This window comes from Capra hircus, chromosome 25, assembly GCF_001704415.2.
Source record: "Capra hircus breed San Clemente chromosome 25, ASM170441v1, whole genome shotgun sequence".
Taxonomy (NCBI): domain Eukaryota; kingdom Metazoa; phylum Chordata; class Mammalia; order Artiodactyla; family Bovidae; genus Capra; species Capra hircus.
Genome location: NC_030832.1, coordinates 20,170,688 through 20,188,482, shown reverse-complemented (window position 1 = coordinate 20,188,482; position 17,795 = coordinate 20,170,688). Strand labels below are relative to the sequence as shown.

General features: G+C 46.1%; 1 protein-coding gene across 2 annotated transcripts in view; it reads right to left on the bottom strand.

Moving 5' to 3' along the window:
- OTOA (otoancorin) overlaps positions 2,897-17,795 on the bottom strand; it is a 73,278-nt gene continuing 58,379 nt past the window's right edge. For both annotated transcript variants that reach the window (XM_018039982.1, XM_018039983.1), the window contains exons 24-28: positions 10,045-10,187; positions 9,674-9,810; positions 9,070-9,167; positions 5,666-5,861; positions 2,897-3,546 (exon numbers count right to left, since the gene is read on the bottom strand). In XM_018039982.1, the coding sequence (XP_017895471.1) occupies positions 3,476-3,546; positions 5,666-5,861; positions 9,070-9,167; positions 9,674-9,810; positions 10,045-10,187 (645 nt within the window). In that variant the 3' untranslated portion in view covers positions 2,897-3,475. The remainder of the gene's footprint in view (positions 3,547-5,665; positions 5,862-9,069; positions 9,168-9,673; positions 9,811-10,044; positions 10,188-17,795) is intronic.

Sequence of the window (17,795 nt, the reverse complement as noted above, 5' to 3'; positions counted from 1 at the left end):
AAGTCATGGAGTACAAGTCAGCTTTGGCTACAGCAACAAATAACCCTAAACCTCAGTGGCTTCCCTTAACAAATACATACTTCTCACGTATGAGTATTCAGGTTGGCTGGGGCTCTCCTGGGCTTGGCTGAGCTCAGCTGGGCCCTGCTGATCTCATCTCAGCTCCGAGCTGTGCACTGGGCTCAGGTCTGCTCCACGTCTCCTCACCCACAGGTCTCCTCACACGTGGAAGCAATTACCAAGAGGTCAAATCACACGAGCACGTGTAAGACTTCTGCTGGAGGGATGGTGTCCTGTCTGCTCAGCGGCCAAAGCCAAAGTTAACAGGTGGGGAAGCAGACTCTACCCACTGAGATGCACAATGAAGCCACATGGCAAGAGCTTGGCTGTTCCATCCTAATAAAGGGAGTGAGCAGAAGAGTTGGGAACCACTGTCTAGTTGCCCCCAACACAGGGGTGTTCCAGAGGGTCTCGGAGACTAGATGGAACTTCTCAGGGCCAGAGTTCTCCTGGGAAAGGACAGCCCCTTCCCCCACATTTCATCAGCAGGCATTTTGTTAGGCTCGTAAAAGGTCAGGATGAAGGTGAAAGCAAATAAGGTCTTCACCCACCGGTGAGTTGCCAACATTTCAAGGATCAGACAAGCTATGTCCCTTTCTGAAGTAATCAGTTCCTGGGGCAGGAAAGGCAGAGAAGTGGACAACGACCCTCCTGCAGTGGTTAAGAATCCCAGGAATCGCTGGACGTCCTGGATGGATTTGTAGCAAGGACACTCACTTTAAGAAGGTTTCAAGATTTGCACTTTGAAGACGTGCCACTTAGACACCGTGTGGGCTGGAGTTCTGCCAGACCTCCCTGTTTATTACATATATGCTTTATAGGGAGGCAATATGGATGTGTTTAAAGGAGGCAAGGATGGACAAAGAACTTTTAAGGACAAAGAAAATACCTAATATTTAATATTAAGTTATTTACTGCCTCTTCCATGATAGCATTTCTTCAGTAAAGCCAGGTAAACACACACTCACACATGTTCACACACACACACCAACTCACAGCTACCTTTCATTGGCAGTGGAGCCCATCCCAGCCGCTGTGGCTGAACCCCTGGGTACCAGGACTAGAGGGAATAGCTTAAATCTAAGTCCCACTGGATGACAGACTGAAGGTGCAGGAAGACTCCCAGCCCCCATCAAGCTTGATGGTAGGGGGTCTGTAAAAGGATCTAGCCGAGCAATGTTCAAAAATTTGAATAACCGTATGGCACAGGCCCAGACCGATCAGAGCCATAACCAGCACACCGTGACCCACACTCCAGGGAGTGTGATCTCTGCAAACAGCTGGGGGGAGCTGCAGAAGGTGGAGGCTGGGAACCCAACAGCACCGCTGACATTGAAAAGGTGAGCGGGAGCTGTACCTGCGGTGTGACTGCTGCTTTTCTGCGTGCAGAAGGCTGCACGCTTCAACCCGAGACCCCGGGGGTCCTGCAGGGCATAAGCTGGATTTGTCTTCCTGCCTGAGGCAATCACCAATTATATGTGCTGTGAGGCAGGCTGGCCTCCTGCCAGAGGAGGAGGGGAAGGGATCTACAGAACCTCTCTCTGATCTAACTCATTACAGAAGTTCAAGAATATCCATCCAGGAGGCAGCAGAGGGCAAGACAAAAAGTCAGAATCCAAATCCTCGCTATCTGAGAGGACTCAGACAAGAGTTCCTTCATCTTTCTCAGGTTCAGTCGCCTCATCTGGAAAATGGGAACCAACAGCATCCACCTGGCGGGGTCATGATGATGATGATGTGAGCTAATGACACAGGTGAAGACCTCAGAGCAGCGCCTGATGCAGACTGGACCTGCAGAACAGGAGCCATTACTGTCATCCACGATGGGAGGAACAACCCAGAAACTAACCCAAAAACAAATGATCAGAAGCAAAAGTGAGATGCAAAGCTACTTGGCGTTGGCAGCATGAAGTCTGACTCATAGGAAGTTGTGGTTGCCCAGGATAATTCAAGGCTGGAAGAAAGTGGGACTACTGAGCAAGGTCCAAGGCCTCTCTGATGGGAATCTGGGCAGACACATTCTCACCCAGCATCCTGCTCAAAGCAGCCGGTCCCGCCCAGCTACACTGGGGCTGGAGTTTGTAATGAGATAAATGATCTAGGCTCAGGAAGCAGCACTAGCGACCACTTCCCCACCAGGATGAAAGAAAATCAGATCAGACCCCAAGTAATACCCACAGGGCCACACCCTCCACACCCCAGCCTTTTAATTTTCTGTAATAACCACACATGACTTCTGAAGACCCACCAGCCTCCACAATATCTACCTGAATTAATAGCCAGTACAGCACAGATCCGGACCAATCAGAGCCATAGCCAGCACACTGACCCACACCCCAGTGACCATGATCTCTGCAAACAGCTGGGGGAGTTGCAGAAGGCGGAGGCTGGGAACTGACCCCCCCCCAAAAAAAAAGAAAACTTGCCACCTTAAGCTATGTCATGAGAAACAACTCTGATGGCTGAATTTGAGAAGGCATAACATCTGGGAGGTAGCAAAGCACCCCTTCCTAACCTCTGCTTTCCTGAGCCAAAAGTCACGAGCATCTTGCAAATTTCCAGAGGTAACTCCATCCCAGCCTCCAAAAGGACTGAGCCACTGGGTGCATTTGCTCTGCTGCACCATAATCGCAGGAGTGACTGACTTACACAGTGTATTTTCTTTAATTTCAACCCATCCCCAAAGCCCAGAGGCACTTAAAACCTGGAAGAGCCACCACCTCCACCAAGAAAGGTATATTTTTGAAAGTTTAACAGCCATTCATTCAGCTGACTCCCAAGGAAGTGGAAGGTATCTGGAAAATGTAGTTTTAAATTGATTTAATGTTGAGCCATGTTAAATATTTTAATTTCCAAGCAATGCAATGCCCACCAAAACATCAATTAATCCCAACAATCAGGCAGGAATATCGGCGTCTGTTATGGAATTCATTTATTTCAGCTCTGCTAAATATCTAAGAAGGAGAAATCCAATATGGCCTATATCTCCAAGGAGGGGAAATTAAAACCAGAAGAGAAGCCAGAGCAGGCCTTGGTGAGACTGGGGGCCTTGGCCTGCACCCATCGCTGGCTGGCATCTCCCTCGAGAGGGAGGGTGTTAACTTGTACTAATGTCTTCATGCTGTTGACAGGAAATGGTCTCCCCTCCCCAGCTTCTCTGTCTCCAAGCTGGAAAACTAGGGAGGCTGAGATGAGGTCTCCCTGCTGAGGATACAAGCCAGTTTAAGAAGGTGCAAGGCCATATTTTAATAATTATTCTTCCTTTAGTGCCTCTTCAGTTCCAAAGTCCCAGGGTCTCCTTGCCCTTGTTGAGGCTCTGAGTCGAGGTGGGGGACTCCCACCCTCTGCAGCGTCCTCGCGGTCTGCAAGCACCTTGGCCAGCTGCCTGAGCCCCAGGGCGATGCGCAAACACCACTCACCACATAAGCTTGGGCATCAGGACCAGGAGAGGGTAGCCCAGCCCAAGACCCCCGGAGACCCAGGCTCCTACAAGGAAACAAAACAAGAGTTCACAGGAGGTCTCAGCAGCCCACAGAGGGTGGGCACACCGCACCAGCTCCCTGCACCGCACCCCCCACTAGGTCTTGGCTTGCTCAACCCTAAACAAGAATAATGACCCCAAACAGCAAAGGGTGGGAGGGCAAAGTGTATGAGACTGCGTGAATTAGCAAGTACCAGAACTGCCTTTAATCACAGGAGTCACCTGGGGAGATGGCTAAAAATCCAAATTCGGGGATCTTCCCCTGCAAATTCTGATTCAGCAAGTCAGGTACCAGGACAGGGGTTTTGGATTTTAAGTATCACACCCAGGTGGTTCAGATAACAAAGCAAGTTTAGGAAACAAGATTAAATGCCTGGCCCCCAGGAACGGTTCACCTGGCTGCCAGGACCAGCTCAGCCCGGTGGGGTGAATGGAAGGAAAGAGGATCTAGGCTTCTCCTGCATCAGAATTTCCAGATGCCGACCCTCTGACCCGTGCCCCCCCCCAAAGTCTCACTTGGAAGAGTTTACCCTGCAGATAAACTTGAACAGATGCAAAGTATATAAAGTCACTTGCTGCAGCATTGATTGTAACAGTATAAAAATGGAAACAACTGAATTATCGTCTATAGAGATCTAATTAAAGACAGTTACAGCATAGCCAGAAAACCAAGAACTGCACGGCTCCTAGATATGGACATGGAACTGTCTCTAAGGTAAATTTTCAGGTGAAAAATGCAAGTCACTGAACAAAGTATGTAATAAGCTTTTGTAAAAGTGCAGGAATAATCTATGGATATGCATAGCATACCTCTGGACAGATACACAAGCTGGTAACACTGGTTGCTCTGAGGAGGGGAACTGGTGACTATGGAACAGGGGGTGGAGGGTGGATGTTTCACTTCACAGCTTTTCAGACTTTTTGTATTCTAAACCATGTGCGTGGTCTACTGTGTGCATTATATAAGACCCAAAACACTGCAACATTTTCAAATAACTTTTACATGTATGCAGATTATATTTCGATGAAAAAGTTTAAAGATAGTAATAAATCAAAGGGCATGGCTCCCATCTGCAGAAATTGGGCATCTCCCATCCCCAAGTGGGGAGAAGGAGGGGGGGGGCTGGTATGTGGAGATGGTGAGGCCCCAGCTCTCTTTGAACTCCAGGTATTTGCATCTGCTCTTGCCTCTACCTGGGATACTCCCACGTGGCCTGGGTATCTCTCCAGCTGGGTTTGCAGCTTAGAAATCAGTCTTCAGGAGGTTTCCACAGCCGCTTCCCCTCCCCAAAGCCCAGGAAGCTGCCTCTCCCCAGTGTTCCCTGTGTCCCCTGCTCACAGCACCCCTCATACTGCCTCGTGGTCGCCTGGGTGCTGGGGCTTCCATCACCCCCACCCTGGACTGGGAGCTCCACAAGGACAGAGGACACACCTGGCTTGTTCACAGCTGCCTCCCCAGAACCGAGCACCATACTTTGTCCAAAGACCGTGCTCACTAAAGACAGGAGTCATAAAGAAGTGTGAGGGCGAGGGGAGGGGAGGTGAGACAGACGGGGGGGGGGGGGGGGGGGGGCGGGTAACGGGAATGAAAGCCACCGCCACCCCCGACTCCTCAGCTCAGCTCATTTCTTCGTCACCACCACTTCCTTCTGCTGCTTTCCTTCCCTGGTCTTAATCAGATTTGAAATCTCCTTGTTCATTACGAGAGAGCCTCACCTGCCTTACTCACCAGCTCCTACAGCAGGCTTAGCACACAGTAGGTACCCAAAATATATCGACTGAATTTATTAATCCTGGACGGTGAGAAGGACGGAGGAGCAAAGGAACCACTGAAAGGGCCTGAGAAATTCTGATTCAGTGGGTTCTGGGTGGGGCCCGTGGGGCTGCCAATTTTTAAGAGTTCCCCCCATCCCAAGACTTGCAAGTGCTCCGGAGTTGACCATTCTTTACATAAGCTTGGTACGGACTGTGGGTTTTTCTCTGAATGCAGGATCTTCAAAGACCGTCAGAGACCCCACCCTGAATTTTAGGAGCCTTCTTGCTGTCCCATGTCAGGCGAGGCGGACCGAGAGACGAGGAAAGGGGATTGGGAGTGGGAAGTGCGGCTGGGTCCGTCCCGCTTACCTGGAGGAGAAAGAGAGGAGGGGGTCCGGGCGGGGCTGGCGCTCGGAGGCGCGTCCAGCCAGGAGCGAGCCTTGGCGCCATCTACCGCCCGCTGGAGGCTCTGCAGCTGCAACATGCTGAGCTGCCGGCGCTGGGCAGGGGTCACCGCCGCCGCGTTTTCAGGACCCAGGGAGGCGATCTGCTCGGCCGACAGCTCCTGCAGGAGAGTAGGGGACAGCGCCCTCAGAGGCGCCCCTCCGAGACTTTCCCAAAGCTCGGGCATCCTCCCTGGGCCCGCGCAACTTTGCGGTACCCATGCATCTCTCATCTGTGCTCCTCTTCAGGATTTTTCCTTAAAATCCGACCACTCTTTCACTACTAATATAGATGTATTATAAAATGAAAAAAAAATTAATGGCAATTTCCAAAAATGGAAACTTAGGATGACTTGCAATAAGTACCCGTGTAAAATATACCAGAAGAAGCAAAACAACTCTAGCAAGATCCGTCGGCCAACAATGTCTGATCCTGGGGCCCATATATTATATATATATATATATAAGCTCCAAATTGAGATTTCCTCCTTGAAGTAATCAGTAGTAAAAGACAGTTGATAAGGTGACTTAATGTTGTTTAATGCAGTGCAAATTACCCTGCCCACAGTGCTTCAAGTCCCCCACCAGAGAAACTCTGATGTGGTAGAGAAAACACACACCTAAAGGGCAAAGCTTTTAATCTGTGTCCCAGCTCCGCCACACACTAGCTGTGTGACCTTGGGCAAGTTTCACAGCCTCTCTGTGCTTTTGGACTAGATGTGGGATCACACAGAGAACTTGTGGATTCTTCCATGTGGATTCTCAACTCATCGCAGGTGAGTCCGGTAAGGGTTCTACAAAGGGTAAGTGCAGTAATCTATTAGTGATGTGTGCCATAGACACACAGCAGTGGGAATTTTGCTCAAGGGCCCTGAACAAGATGTTTTCTGCAATCACTTCTGGCTTAGAGGACTCGGTGATCAGTTCCAGTGGGTGTGAAATGAGATGGGATGTCCGGTGCCTCTAAAGTCATCCTGCTCATTTTCTAAGGGCCCCAAAGATTCTGAGAAAGGGGGTTCTGCTCTCTCACCCTGTCTTTGCTCCTTCACATTATTCTTCTTGTCCAGGTTGGTGCTTCCCTGGAATCATGTGATTCCCCTGCTTACAACCCTTTCTGCCCCCTCTCCAGGATGCAGTTCAAGCTCTTTACATAGTAATAAGGCCTTCAAGCTCTGAGTCCTGCCCACCTCTCCAGCACCCCATCCCTCACTCCCTGCTGGCACACTTCGCTCCTGGAGAATGGACAGTCATATGTGTAGCCCCTGGGAGGCAATACATCCTTCTGCCTGGAACACTGTTCCTCCCTTTCACCTAGCTAACCTGTCCTGCAAAATTCAGCATCATCTCCTCCCTCTCACCAAACACACACACACAGAAGACATGCAGTTCTGGCTTATACCTTACATCTACCATTAACAGAGTCTGCATTATAAAAATTATCTATTCTTTCAATGTTGCTCCTTGCAACCCTAGGTCTATTAAACTGTTTTTTAAAAATGAATTTAAAGCAGTTCCAACATTTAATTATCAGGAGATGTTACATGAAAATGAGACTTCAGGATTCTTAAAAAAAAAAAAAAAAAAAAAAAAAAGGAAGATCCGGCAGCAATGCTAGGCCCACATTGTCACACTGCATCACATCCTGTGCCAGAGATGAGAAGCAGCTTTCCCAGCTTTAGACTGGCTCTCCAGTTCACCTTAGTCCCTACCCAGGCCACTACATTCTTTTGTTACTTTTTCAAGCCCCTGAAGGCACTGCATTATATGCCTTCACTGGTACATGCCATGTCAACCTAGTCTGGTACCTACACCCTAGCAGCTAGGCTGAAGCCTACCACAATGTAAGTGGCCGCTAGGAATTTCCAGAAAACCTAAGCTGCAAAGTACATTCCAAACAAGACCAGGAGAGTATGCTCAGCAACATGCCAACTTCAAGGACCAAGCTGCCTACCCCAGGCAGAGCCCCCAGAAGAGAAGCTGAATGGGCTTTAAGGATAGCTACTTGTTTATCTCCCTTAAACAGCTTTCCTGGTAGCTCAGCTGGTAAAGAATCCACCTGCAGTGCAGGAGACCCCAGTTTGATTACTGGGTCAGGAAGATCTTCTGGAGATGGGATATAGGCTACCCACTCCAGTATTCTTGGGCTTCCCTGGAGGCTCAGACGGTAAAGAATCCACCTGCAATGTGAGACCTGGATTCAATTCCTGGGTTGGGAAGATCCCCTGGAGAAAGGAACGGCTACCCACTCCAGTGTTCTGGCCTGGAGAATTCCATGGACTGTTTAGTCCATGGGGTCGCAAAGAGTGAGAGAGGACTGAGCGACTTTCACTTTTCAAACAGAGCTCACACCTGGTCTGTGCTGGGAACTGTTCTTGGTCCTGAAGTGGTTCAAGATCTGTTCTCTTGTCTTAAAAAGAACCAATGACGTGGCATCAGGAGCTTGTCTAGCCTGGTATGCCTTATCCAGTTTTGGTGGACAGAATATGTTTCCAAGTTACCCAGCAAACAAGAACACCAGAGTCACTCTTCATCAGAGCAGACTCCCCCACCAAACTCTCTCCTAATCTTATCCATCTGCTTCCCTATCCTCAGCAGATCCCCTTCAACCCTCTCAATTTTTTCCATAGCTGTTTACCACCTATCCTATTGTGGCTTTCTTAATACTTTTCTTTAAATCAATTTAAATGTTTCACTTAAATTTATTTTAAAAGGAAATGTTAATGGAAATGTCATCCCTCATCTACAATTCTGAAGTCCAAAAAAAGTCTGAAACCTGTAAGCTTTTTCCAAAGTTTCAGACAAACTCATTTGCCAGCAAAATCTGACCTGAATTGATGTGAAGCCATTTATAGTCTCTATTTATTCCAATTAGTGTGATTTGTCACAGATTTCTTCACAGAAATATTAATGTACTTGCTTACAAGGTGCTTCCCCCAGACACTGCTGAAGGTGTTCAGTTACAATACTGTAGATTCACAGAGTGATCTTTCTAAACTCAGGAAAATTCCAAATTCTGAAATATCCCAAGGGTTTGGGATAAGGGAATATACACCTGTCATACCATCATAAATAGAAAATTAGCACCAGTGGCTGTGAAGAGAAGGAAACCATAAAAATAGACACAATTAAAAGATAAAAACAGAAGAAAAAAACTTAAAAAAAACAGCTAAAATTATGTTGTGATCTATCCATTGTTGGCATATAGCTCTCCTCTGGCCCTATTAGCAGAAGCAGGTTGCAGGTCCCTAGAATCCAACACCCACCATCTGCTTCCCTGTGTGATTTGAAATGGGGTCAGCTCCCATTCTCCTTGAGGAACTGAGTACTTACTTTGAATATCTCATCAGGAAGGCATTTGATTGCTGATGGCTGGAAATATGGCATCAAATCCTTATCAAGCATTTGGAGCTCTTCCTTAGTTAATCCAGCTGGGGAGAAAAAGGAATCAGAGGGTTTAATTCAAGTCATCAGAACTCCGTTTGTTTTATTAATGGCACTGCGTAATGTACAGATCTGCATGTTCCAGGCAAACATCATTCCTTACAAAAGGCCCTGAAAGTCACACTGGGGAATTAGGTTCCTTAATCAACTCAGGAAAAAAATATGTGGGTCACATTAGCCCTGATTGGTCTCCTACAAGGAAATTTATGCCCAGAAGGAGCTTCACTTTACACAAATTTTAAATTGTGTATAAGTCTATTTTGGAGCCAATTAAATAACATTCTAAACCACTTTAGCTACACAGAATTACCAAGAGAGCTTGTTTAAAAAGCAGACTTGCAGATCCCCACCTTCTGCAACTTAAAGTCATGAAATCTAGGTTCTATCATAACTCTATGGATGTTCACTATACGTGGCCAAGGATTTTGTTTGTTTTTGTCCCCAGATTTAAGGTTGGAAAGGGGGAGAAAGGCATGCTCAAGGTGCCTCTTACCTGCAATGGTCCCAAGCTCCTGCAAGACAAAGCTGGACCACTTGGTGGGCTCCCCAAACACAACTTCCGCCTTCCTCTTAAACTCTGCCAAGATCTGGGTACTGCAGAGCAGGGTCCCGATTCTGGCCACCACCACCCTGGTTACATGGGAGGGATATAGTGTGAGCCTAGGAGACTCTCCAGCCAAAATAGATATGCAAAAGGTAGGTAGGCTCAGCACCAAGAAAGGATCCAGCTAATCTCACTCCCTATTTTATCCCAGAAAGGTTGCAAAGCAGCAGGAAGCAGAGAGCACCTTGATGCATAAATGAATGAATGAATGAACCAACAAATCAATCATTTGCCCCTCTGTGCACTAGTATTTTGGTTACCTGAATTCCAAGATCTTTATAAGTGAGATTTCGGTGATGTTCATGGCACACAGGGCTGCACCAAGTCCTACCAAGTGGAAGCTCTTCAGATCCTGGACCCTATAGCCTGAATCCTCCAGAAACCCTTGCAGAATGGATTTAGCCTATAAAAATGTGGAAGGACAAGAAATGAACCATCCAGGCAAGACCCCAAGATCCAAGGGGATAATGGAGCCAGCCTCCTGACTGATTGCTCACGCTTCTCCTCTGGACACATTACCCATTCCAAACCATCCTAGCCACTCATCCAGTTTAACCTCCCGATGGTGCCTCTTCTACTGAGTGTGTCCCCTGATCTATAAAGTCCATGAAGTTCTTGTATCCTTCAACATTAAAGACACCGGTACCTTGGGTCTGGTCTGCTGGCTTATTCCCCTCATCATTCATGACTTTCAGATAGTTTGGTCATTTAAGTTCTTCTGCATTAGGATCCAAACTTTTTCAAGTATGTTTTCACAATTTTCCAATAAAACCTCGTAATTTTCTGCCTTTACACCTTTACTCAAGTCAGTGCCTCAATCTGAAATGCCCTTCCTACATTCCCAACTGTTAAAATCCATCCTTCTATTTGGGAGTTCAAGTCAGATGTTACCTTCGTGAAATCTACCCTGCAACACGTTTGCCTCTCACTCTTCAGCTCCAGAGGGTAGAACATTAAATGCTCTGGCATTTAAAACCACACGGGAATCTTCCCAATTAGCTTTGCTTTTAGGGGCTGATGTGTAGTGTAGGGTCCCCTTAATTTAACATAGTGGCTATTCATTGTTCATGACTTTCCCCTGGTAAGCCAGCCTTGCCACACTTCATGTGGTCCAGTTGGAGCTAACTGCATTCTGAGTTCCAGGAGTGTTCCTGGCCAGTCAGAATGCCTCTTAGCCTGACTGTCGTGATTGGTTCTAGATTGGGGATATGATCCAGTCAAAACCAACCAGGACTTTGGCTGGAGCAATTAGAAGAGCTGAGCTTTCTTTACTCTGGACTGGACCTTGGAAGACAAACACCTGAATCTGCTAGAACTCTCCACATGGAAAGAAACTGCCTCTGAACAAAGCCAACGCAGAAGAAAGCAGGGTCAAAAATGGTGAGAGACAGTCCTGACAACAGGGTTGAAGCCTCTGGATCCAGCCATGCTTTGATTCCACTCTTGACATCCTCTGTGATAGGAGTCAATAAACTCCATTCTTTTTTAAAAATTTGTATTGGAGTATAGTGGATTTACAACACTGTGTTAGTTACAGGTGCACGGCAAAGTGAAATCAGTTATACACACACACACACACACACATCCACACATATATACATATTGCCGCTTTTTTTAGATTCTTTTCCCATATAGGTCTTTACAGAGCATTGAGCAGAGTTCCCTGTGCTACACAGTAAGTCCTTAGTGAAAAGTGAGTATTAGTCGCTCTGCCATGTCAGATTCACTGTGACCCCATGGACTACAGCCTACCAGGCTCCTCTGTCCATGGGAATCTCCAAGCAAGAATACTGGAATGGGCCATTCCCTTCTTAAAGGGATCTTCCCCACCCAAGGATCGAACACAGGTCCCCTGCATTGCAGACAGGTTCTCTACCATCTGGGCCCTGAGAGAAGCCCTATAGTAATTCCTTCCAGTTATCAATTTTATATATGGTAGTGTGTATATGTCAAGCCCAGTCTCGCACTTCATCCCTCCTCCTCTTTCCGCCTGGTAACCATAGTTTGTTTTCTACATCTGTGACTCTATTGTGTAAATGTGCTTTCATTTACACCATTTTTTTAGATTCCACATATAAGCGATATCATATGATATTTTGGCATTACTTCACTCTTTTTATGGCTGAGTGCTGCTGCTGCTGCTGCTAAGTCACTTCAGTTGTGTCCGACTCTGTGCGAGCCCATAGACAGCAGCCCACCAGGCTCCCCCGTCCCTGGGATTCTCCAGGCAAGAACACTGGAGTGGGTTGCCATTTCCTTCTCCAATGCATGAAAGTGAAAAGTGACAGTGAAGTCGCTCAGTCGTGTCCGACCCTCAGCGACCCCACGGACCGCAGCCCACCAGGCTCCTCCGCCCATGGGATGTTTCAGGCAAGAGTACCAGAGTGGGGTGCCATCGCCGTCTCCTATGGCTGAGTAGTATTCCATTATATACGTGTACCACATCTTCTTTATCCTTTCCTCCGTCCATGGACCTTTAGGTTGCTTCCTTGTCTTGGCTACTGTAAATAGTGCTGCAACGAACACTGGGGTGCATGTATCTTTTTGAATTATGGTTTTCTCTGGACGTATGCCCAGGAGTGGGATTGCTGGATCATATGGAAATTCATATTTCATTTTTTAATGAATCTCCATACTGTTCTCTATAATGCACCAATTTACATTTCCACCAACAGGGTAGGAGAGTCCCCTTTTTTCCACACCCTCTCCAGCATTTATTGTTTGTAGATTTTTTGACCAATGTCAGGTGATACCTCACTGTAGCTTTGATTTGCATTTTTCTAATAATTAGTGATGTTGAGCATCTTTTCATGTGCTTTTTGGCCTTGTGTATGTCTTCTTTGAAGCACTGTCTATGTAGATCTTCCATTCATTTTCTATTGGGCCAACAAACTCCATTCTTGCTCAAGTCTCTTTGAGTTGGGTTTTCTGTCACTTGTAACTGGATGAATCCTGATTAATTTCATCTGCCTATGTTGGACTTGAGGAAGAACCCAAGTCAATCCCCCAAAGATGAGCTGCATAATAATGTGGATTGTCAGGGATCATGGAGACAGATTATAAGGATTACAGAAGGACCAGCACTCACAAGGCAAAGGTAGGGAGGGGACATCCAAGGACGAACATCTCCTGAGTGGAAGTGGAAGAGTCACAGTGAATCTTCCCATCTCCCTTTAATGTCAGTCCATCCTGTCACACAATATGGATCACTCTAGTGTTAAGAGAAAGTGTTGGCGAACATGGTGAAACATTGCAATGGGATTCCACTTTTTAACGCAGCTGTTGCCTTTCTATCCTTCAGGTCTGTTTAAATGCTTCCTGCTCAGGGAAGATTTCCTGGATTCTCCCATCCCAAGTAGCTTCCCTCCCTACTATTTCCATGAGAACCTTGTCCATCTTCTGCTTATCCCTTATCAGAATTTGTTAAATGTTTCCTCTTGATTGCTCAACTTTTTGCCTGTATCACCAAGCAGAATCTCCAAAGATGAAGACCCTACCCAGCTAGTTCACTACCATATTCCCAGTACCTGGCACAATGCATAGCTCATAGTAAGGTACATTCTGAATAATAAGTACTTTTTGAATGAATGAATGGATGAACATCTAAGTAAGTGATTTACAGAAGCCATAGGCAATATATAGGAGAAGGCAATGGCAACTCACTCCAGTACTCTTGCCTGGAAAATCCCATGGACGGAGGAACCTGGTAGGCTGCAGTCCATGGGGTCGCACAGAGTCTGACACGACTGAAGTGACTTAGCAGCAGCAGCAGCATAGGCAATATATATTCGTTTGAAATGACATTGAATTACTGCTTCTCTAATCCAATCACATGATGGATTGGCTTCAGAGATATTTCCTACATTTCTGCAAATCAGATTGATCAATGTCTTCATGAAGTTTCCCTCAATGATTACAAAGCTCACAGGTGCTATAAGGGAACTTCAGTTAATACTGTGCTTAGATTTAAATGTCCTTGACTGAATGGAAATGTGCATTCCAAATAATAACAGGTAATATTTATTGAATGCTTACTGTATGCCAACACTCTTTTGACCATTTACACATCCTATCTTTCCTAATCCCCACAACCCTAGGAAGTAAATATTAATATTATCTCTATTTCACAGATGCAGAAACTGAGGCACAGAGAGGTTAAGTAACTATGCCAAGGTTAAGCCAAGATGCCAAGGTAATGCCAAGTATGCCAAGATGGCTTGAATGACCGGTTCTAGGATTACAACCCTGGCAGCCTGACTCCAGAGCCTCTACTCTAAGCCAGTGAAGATGTTTGGGGATGAAGGAGAGGTAGAGATTCACGTTGGCTTTTGAACTTTTCTTATTAAGTCTTCATAATCCGGTTTCACTTGTTGACTCATAGCAATCTGTGCTCCCCGACTATCAGGCATGCCCATTTTAAAATGAAAGTGCAAAAATACAATTCAAATAAAATTACTTTGAAGATGCGATATTAAATTGTTTTGCCACTGGAACCTGGAAAATGCAACCTCAGCCTGCAAGATGATAAGCCAAAATATATTTCCTTGAATGACTGGGCCAGTGTATCTGTAATGATTCCAAGACAATTAATACCAACACTTTTAGGCAATATTAACCGCCGAAAGTGAATAGCTGTAAGATTTCAATCTCTCTGTTCATCCCTCTGGCTTCTATAATAGTTTTTTTCCTTTATATTGGTTTTTAAGCTGAACTATCTGTTAATGCAGTTCCACCAGGTCTGACTATTAATCCAGAAACATGCATTTAAGGGTTTGATTGGGAGCTAAAGTTGAGGAACTGACTGCAAATGATATATGCAAATGTTAGGTTTTCATATCCCCTTCAAACATATTGATAAATCTCACTGCCATCCATGGGAATTGAAAATTGGTACAAAGGGACAGAGATACTGTAGTTTCTAAGTTGGAGATATTTTCCTGTTTTCTCCCAGACTGCAAATAGAATGATTTTAATATTGGAAGTGTGATGCAGCACTTCTTAAGTCAGTCAAAACCAGTTTTAGAGTCACAGAACCCCAGGATTATAGAATGTTGGAGTGGCAGGAAGTACAGACTGGTGGGCCAGGGGGAGGGCCCACCCTCTCATCTTGCAAACGAGGCAAGTGTTAAACTGCCAGAAACAGGGGGTGTGATGATGACAATATACTGATGGCAACAATGAAAACAACTAATTTTTTTGACTACGAGGTGCCAGGCATTGTTCACAGTGAAAGTGAAAGGCTCTTAGTTGTATCCGACTCTTTGCGACCCCATGGACTGTAGCCCACCAGGCTCCTCTGTCCATGGAATTCTCCAGGCCAGAATACTGGAGTGGGTAGCCTTTCTCTTCTCCAGCAGATCTTCCCAACCCAAGGATCAAACCCAGTTCTCCCGCATTGCAGGCGGATTCTTAATGTCTGAGCCAGCAGGCAAGCCCATTGTTCACATATTTAACATGTATTAACTTACTTCACCCTTAGGGCCAGGGCCTCCATGTTGCCCAGCTCCAGCGGGGCACAATTCACCCCGTGTTCTATTTGAATGTTACCACTCAGTCATGTGACACGGCAATCCTGATTGCAAGAAGCTCATGAGACTAGGGGACATGCCTTGGTTTTGCCTGCCTAGTATCCATGCTCCCCTTGATAACACCATGCTTTTCCCTTTGTGAACCACCTGTATTCATTTCCTTTTGCTGCTATAACAGATTACCACAAAATCTGTGGCCTGAAATGACACGGATATATTCTATTATAGTTCTGGGGATCTGGAGTCCTAAAATGGGTCATCGGGATGTGTTCCTTTTGAGACTCTAGATTGCATTCATTTCCTTGTCTGTTTTAGCTTCTGGAGGCTGCCTGAAGTCCTTGACTCAGAGCCCCATCTTCGATCTTCAAACCCAGCAGCACTGCACCTTCAAATCTCTCAGTGTGTCCCCCTGCCTCCACCGTCACATTGCCCTCTGTATTGGGGGCCCTCCTGCCCCCACCTCCATCACTAGGGACCCCTGTGATTATGTTGGGCCCACCAGGATAATCTCCCACTGCAAGATTCTTAACCTAATCACATCAGCAAAGTTCCTTTTGCCACATAAAGGAACCTATTCATGGGTTCCAGCGATGAGGAAGTAGACATCTTTGGGGGTCATTACATAGCCTATTGCACACGTGTTCCTCATTCTCAGTTCAGATGGTCTTGATGAGATGGATTCTACTCTCTGATGTGTGTCAGGCCAACCCACATATTCTACTTCTGACCAGATTGTTTAGGACTGGGCAATTACATGATTGGAGTCAATGCTGAGGCTGTTTCAAAAATTAATGAGAAAGAAGCACTTTTTTCTGGGGTTGCTAATTACATGATACGCAAGCCTAGTGCTGAAAATGACAGCTGAGGGGAGGGCCGCCTGAGAACCAAGTGAACACAGAGCAGCTAAGACACCCCTGTTCAGCAATACAGTGGATTAACTTCCTACCCAACAGAAACATTTTCTGGGCAGAAGTTCTTCTTTCGCCCATGAAGGATTCACTGATACAGGAATCGCCCTCTCACCATAAACTGAAAAAAGTAAATGAAATGACTCTATTTAGATACTGGACAACAGAAATCACAAGCCTATAATGCTCAAAGAAGGAAAACAAATCAGGTGAACCCCACAATTGCCCTTACTGTCTGCCCGGAGGCAGGTTCCAGGGTATGGAGCAGGAAAGGGAACCCAAAAAAGCCCAGTGGTCAGGCTGCATTGAGGATACAGAGATTCAAGTCCAGAGAGGCCAGAGATCCTATAATATGTCAGGTGAAGTATTGGAGAGGAAGAAATTGCACAGAGAGGGGAAGGAGTCCAGACATCTACAGAGAGGTTTTATCAAGTCAGGCTGAGCACTGATCACATGCAAGGAATGGAAGTCCACATAAATATCAAAAAGGCATCAGAAAGCAGGAGGCCGAGCAATTCTCAGAGCTCACATGGAGCTGGGAAGAGTTCATATTCCCACCAGCCCTAGAGAAGAGATCTTGAACTACACGGAGCATTGGATGGACTCCTCAGAAGAATCACGTCTCAGTGATGGGGATAAATTAACCACTGAATAAAGCTCACTCTCAGTTCAGTTCAGTCGCTCAGTCATGTCCGACTCTTTGCGACCCCATGAACCATAGCACGCCAAGCCTCCCTGTCCATCACCAATTCCTGGAGTTTACTCAAACCCATGTCCATCAAGTCATTGATGCCATCCAGCCATCTTATCCTCTGTCATCCCCTTCTCCTCCTGCCCCCAATCCCTCCCAGCATCAGGGTCTTTTCTAATGAGTCAACTCTTCTCATGAAGTGGCCAAAGTATTGGAGTTTCAGCTTCAACATCAATCCTTCCAATGAACACCCAGGACTGATCTCCTTTAGGACGGACTGGTTGGACCTCCTTGCAATCCAAGGGACTCTCAAGAGTCTTCTCCAACACCACAGTTCAAAAGCATCAATTCTTTGGCTCTCAGCTTTCTTCACCATCCAACTCTCATATCAATACATGACCACTGGAAAAACCATAGCCTTGACTAGACGGACCTTTGTTGGCAAATAATGTCTCTGCTTTTAAATATACTGTGTAGGTTGGTCATAACTTTCCTTCTAAGGAGTAAGCATCTTTTAATTTCATGGCTGCAATCAACATCTGCAGTGATTTTGGAGCCAAAAAAATAAAGTCTGACAGTATTTCCACTGTTTCCCCATCTACTTCCCATGAAGTGATGGGACCAATTGCCATGATCTTAGTTTTCTGAATGTTGAGCTTTAAACCAACTTTTTCACTCTCTTCCTTCACTTTCATCAAGAGGCTTTTTAGTTCCTCTTCACTTTCTGCCATAAGGGTGGTGTCATCTGCATATCTGAGGTTATTGATATTTCTCCCGGCAATCTTGATTCCAGCTTGTGTTTCTGTGAAATCAAGTGGGCCTTAGAAAGTGTCACTATGAACAAAGCTAGTGAAGGTGATGGAATTCCAGTTGAGCTATTTCAA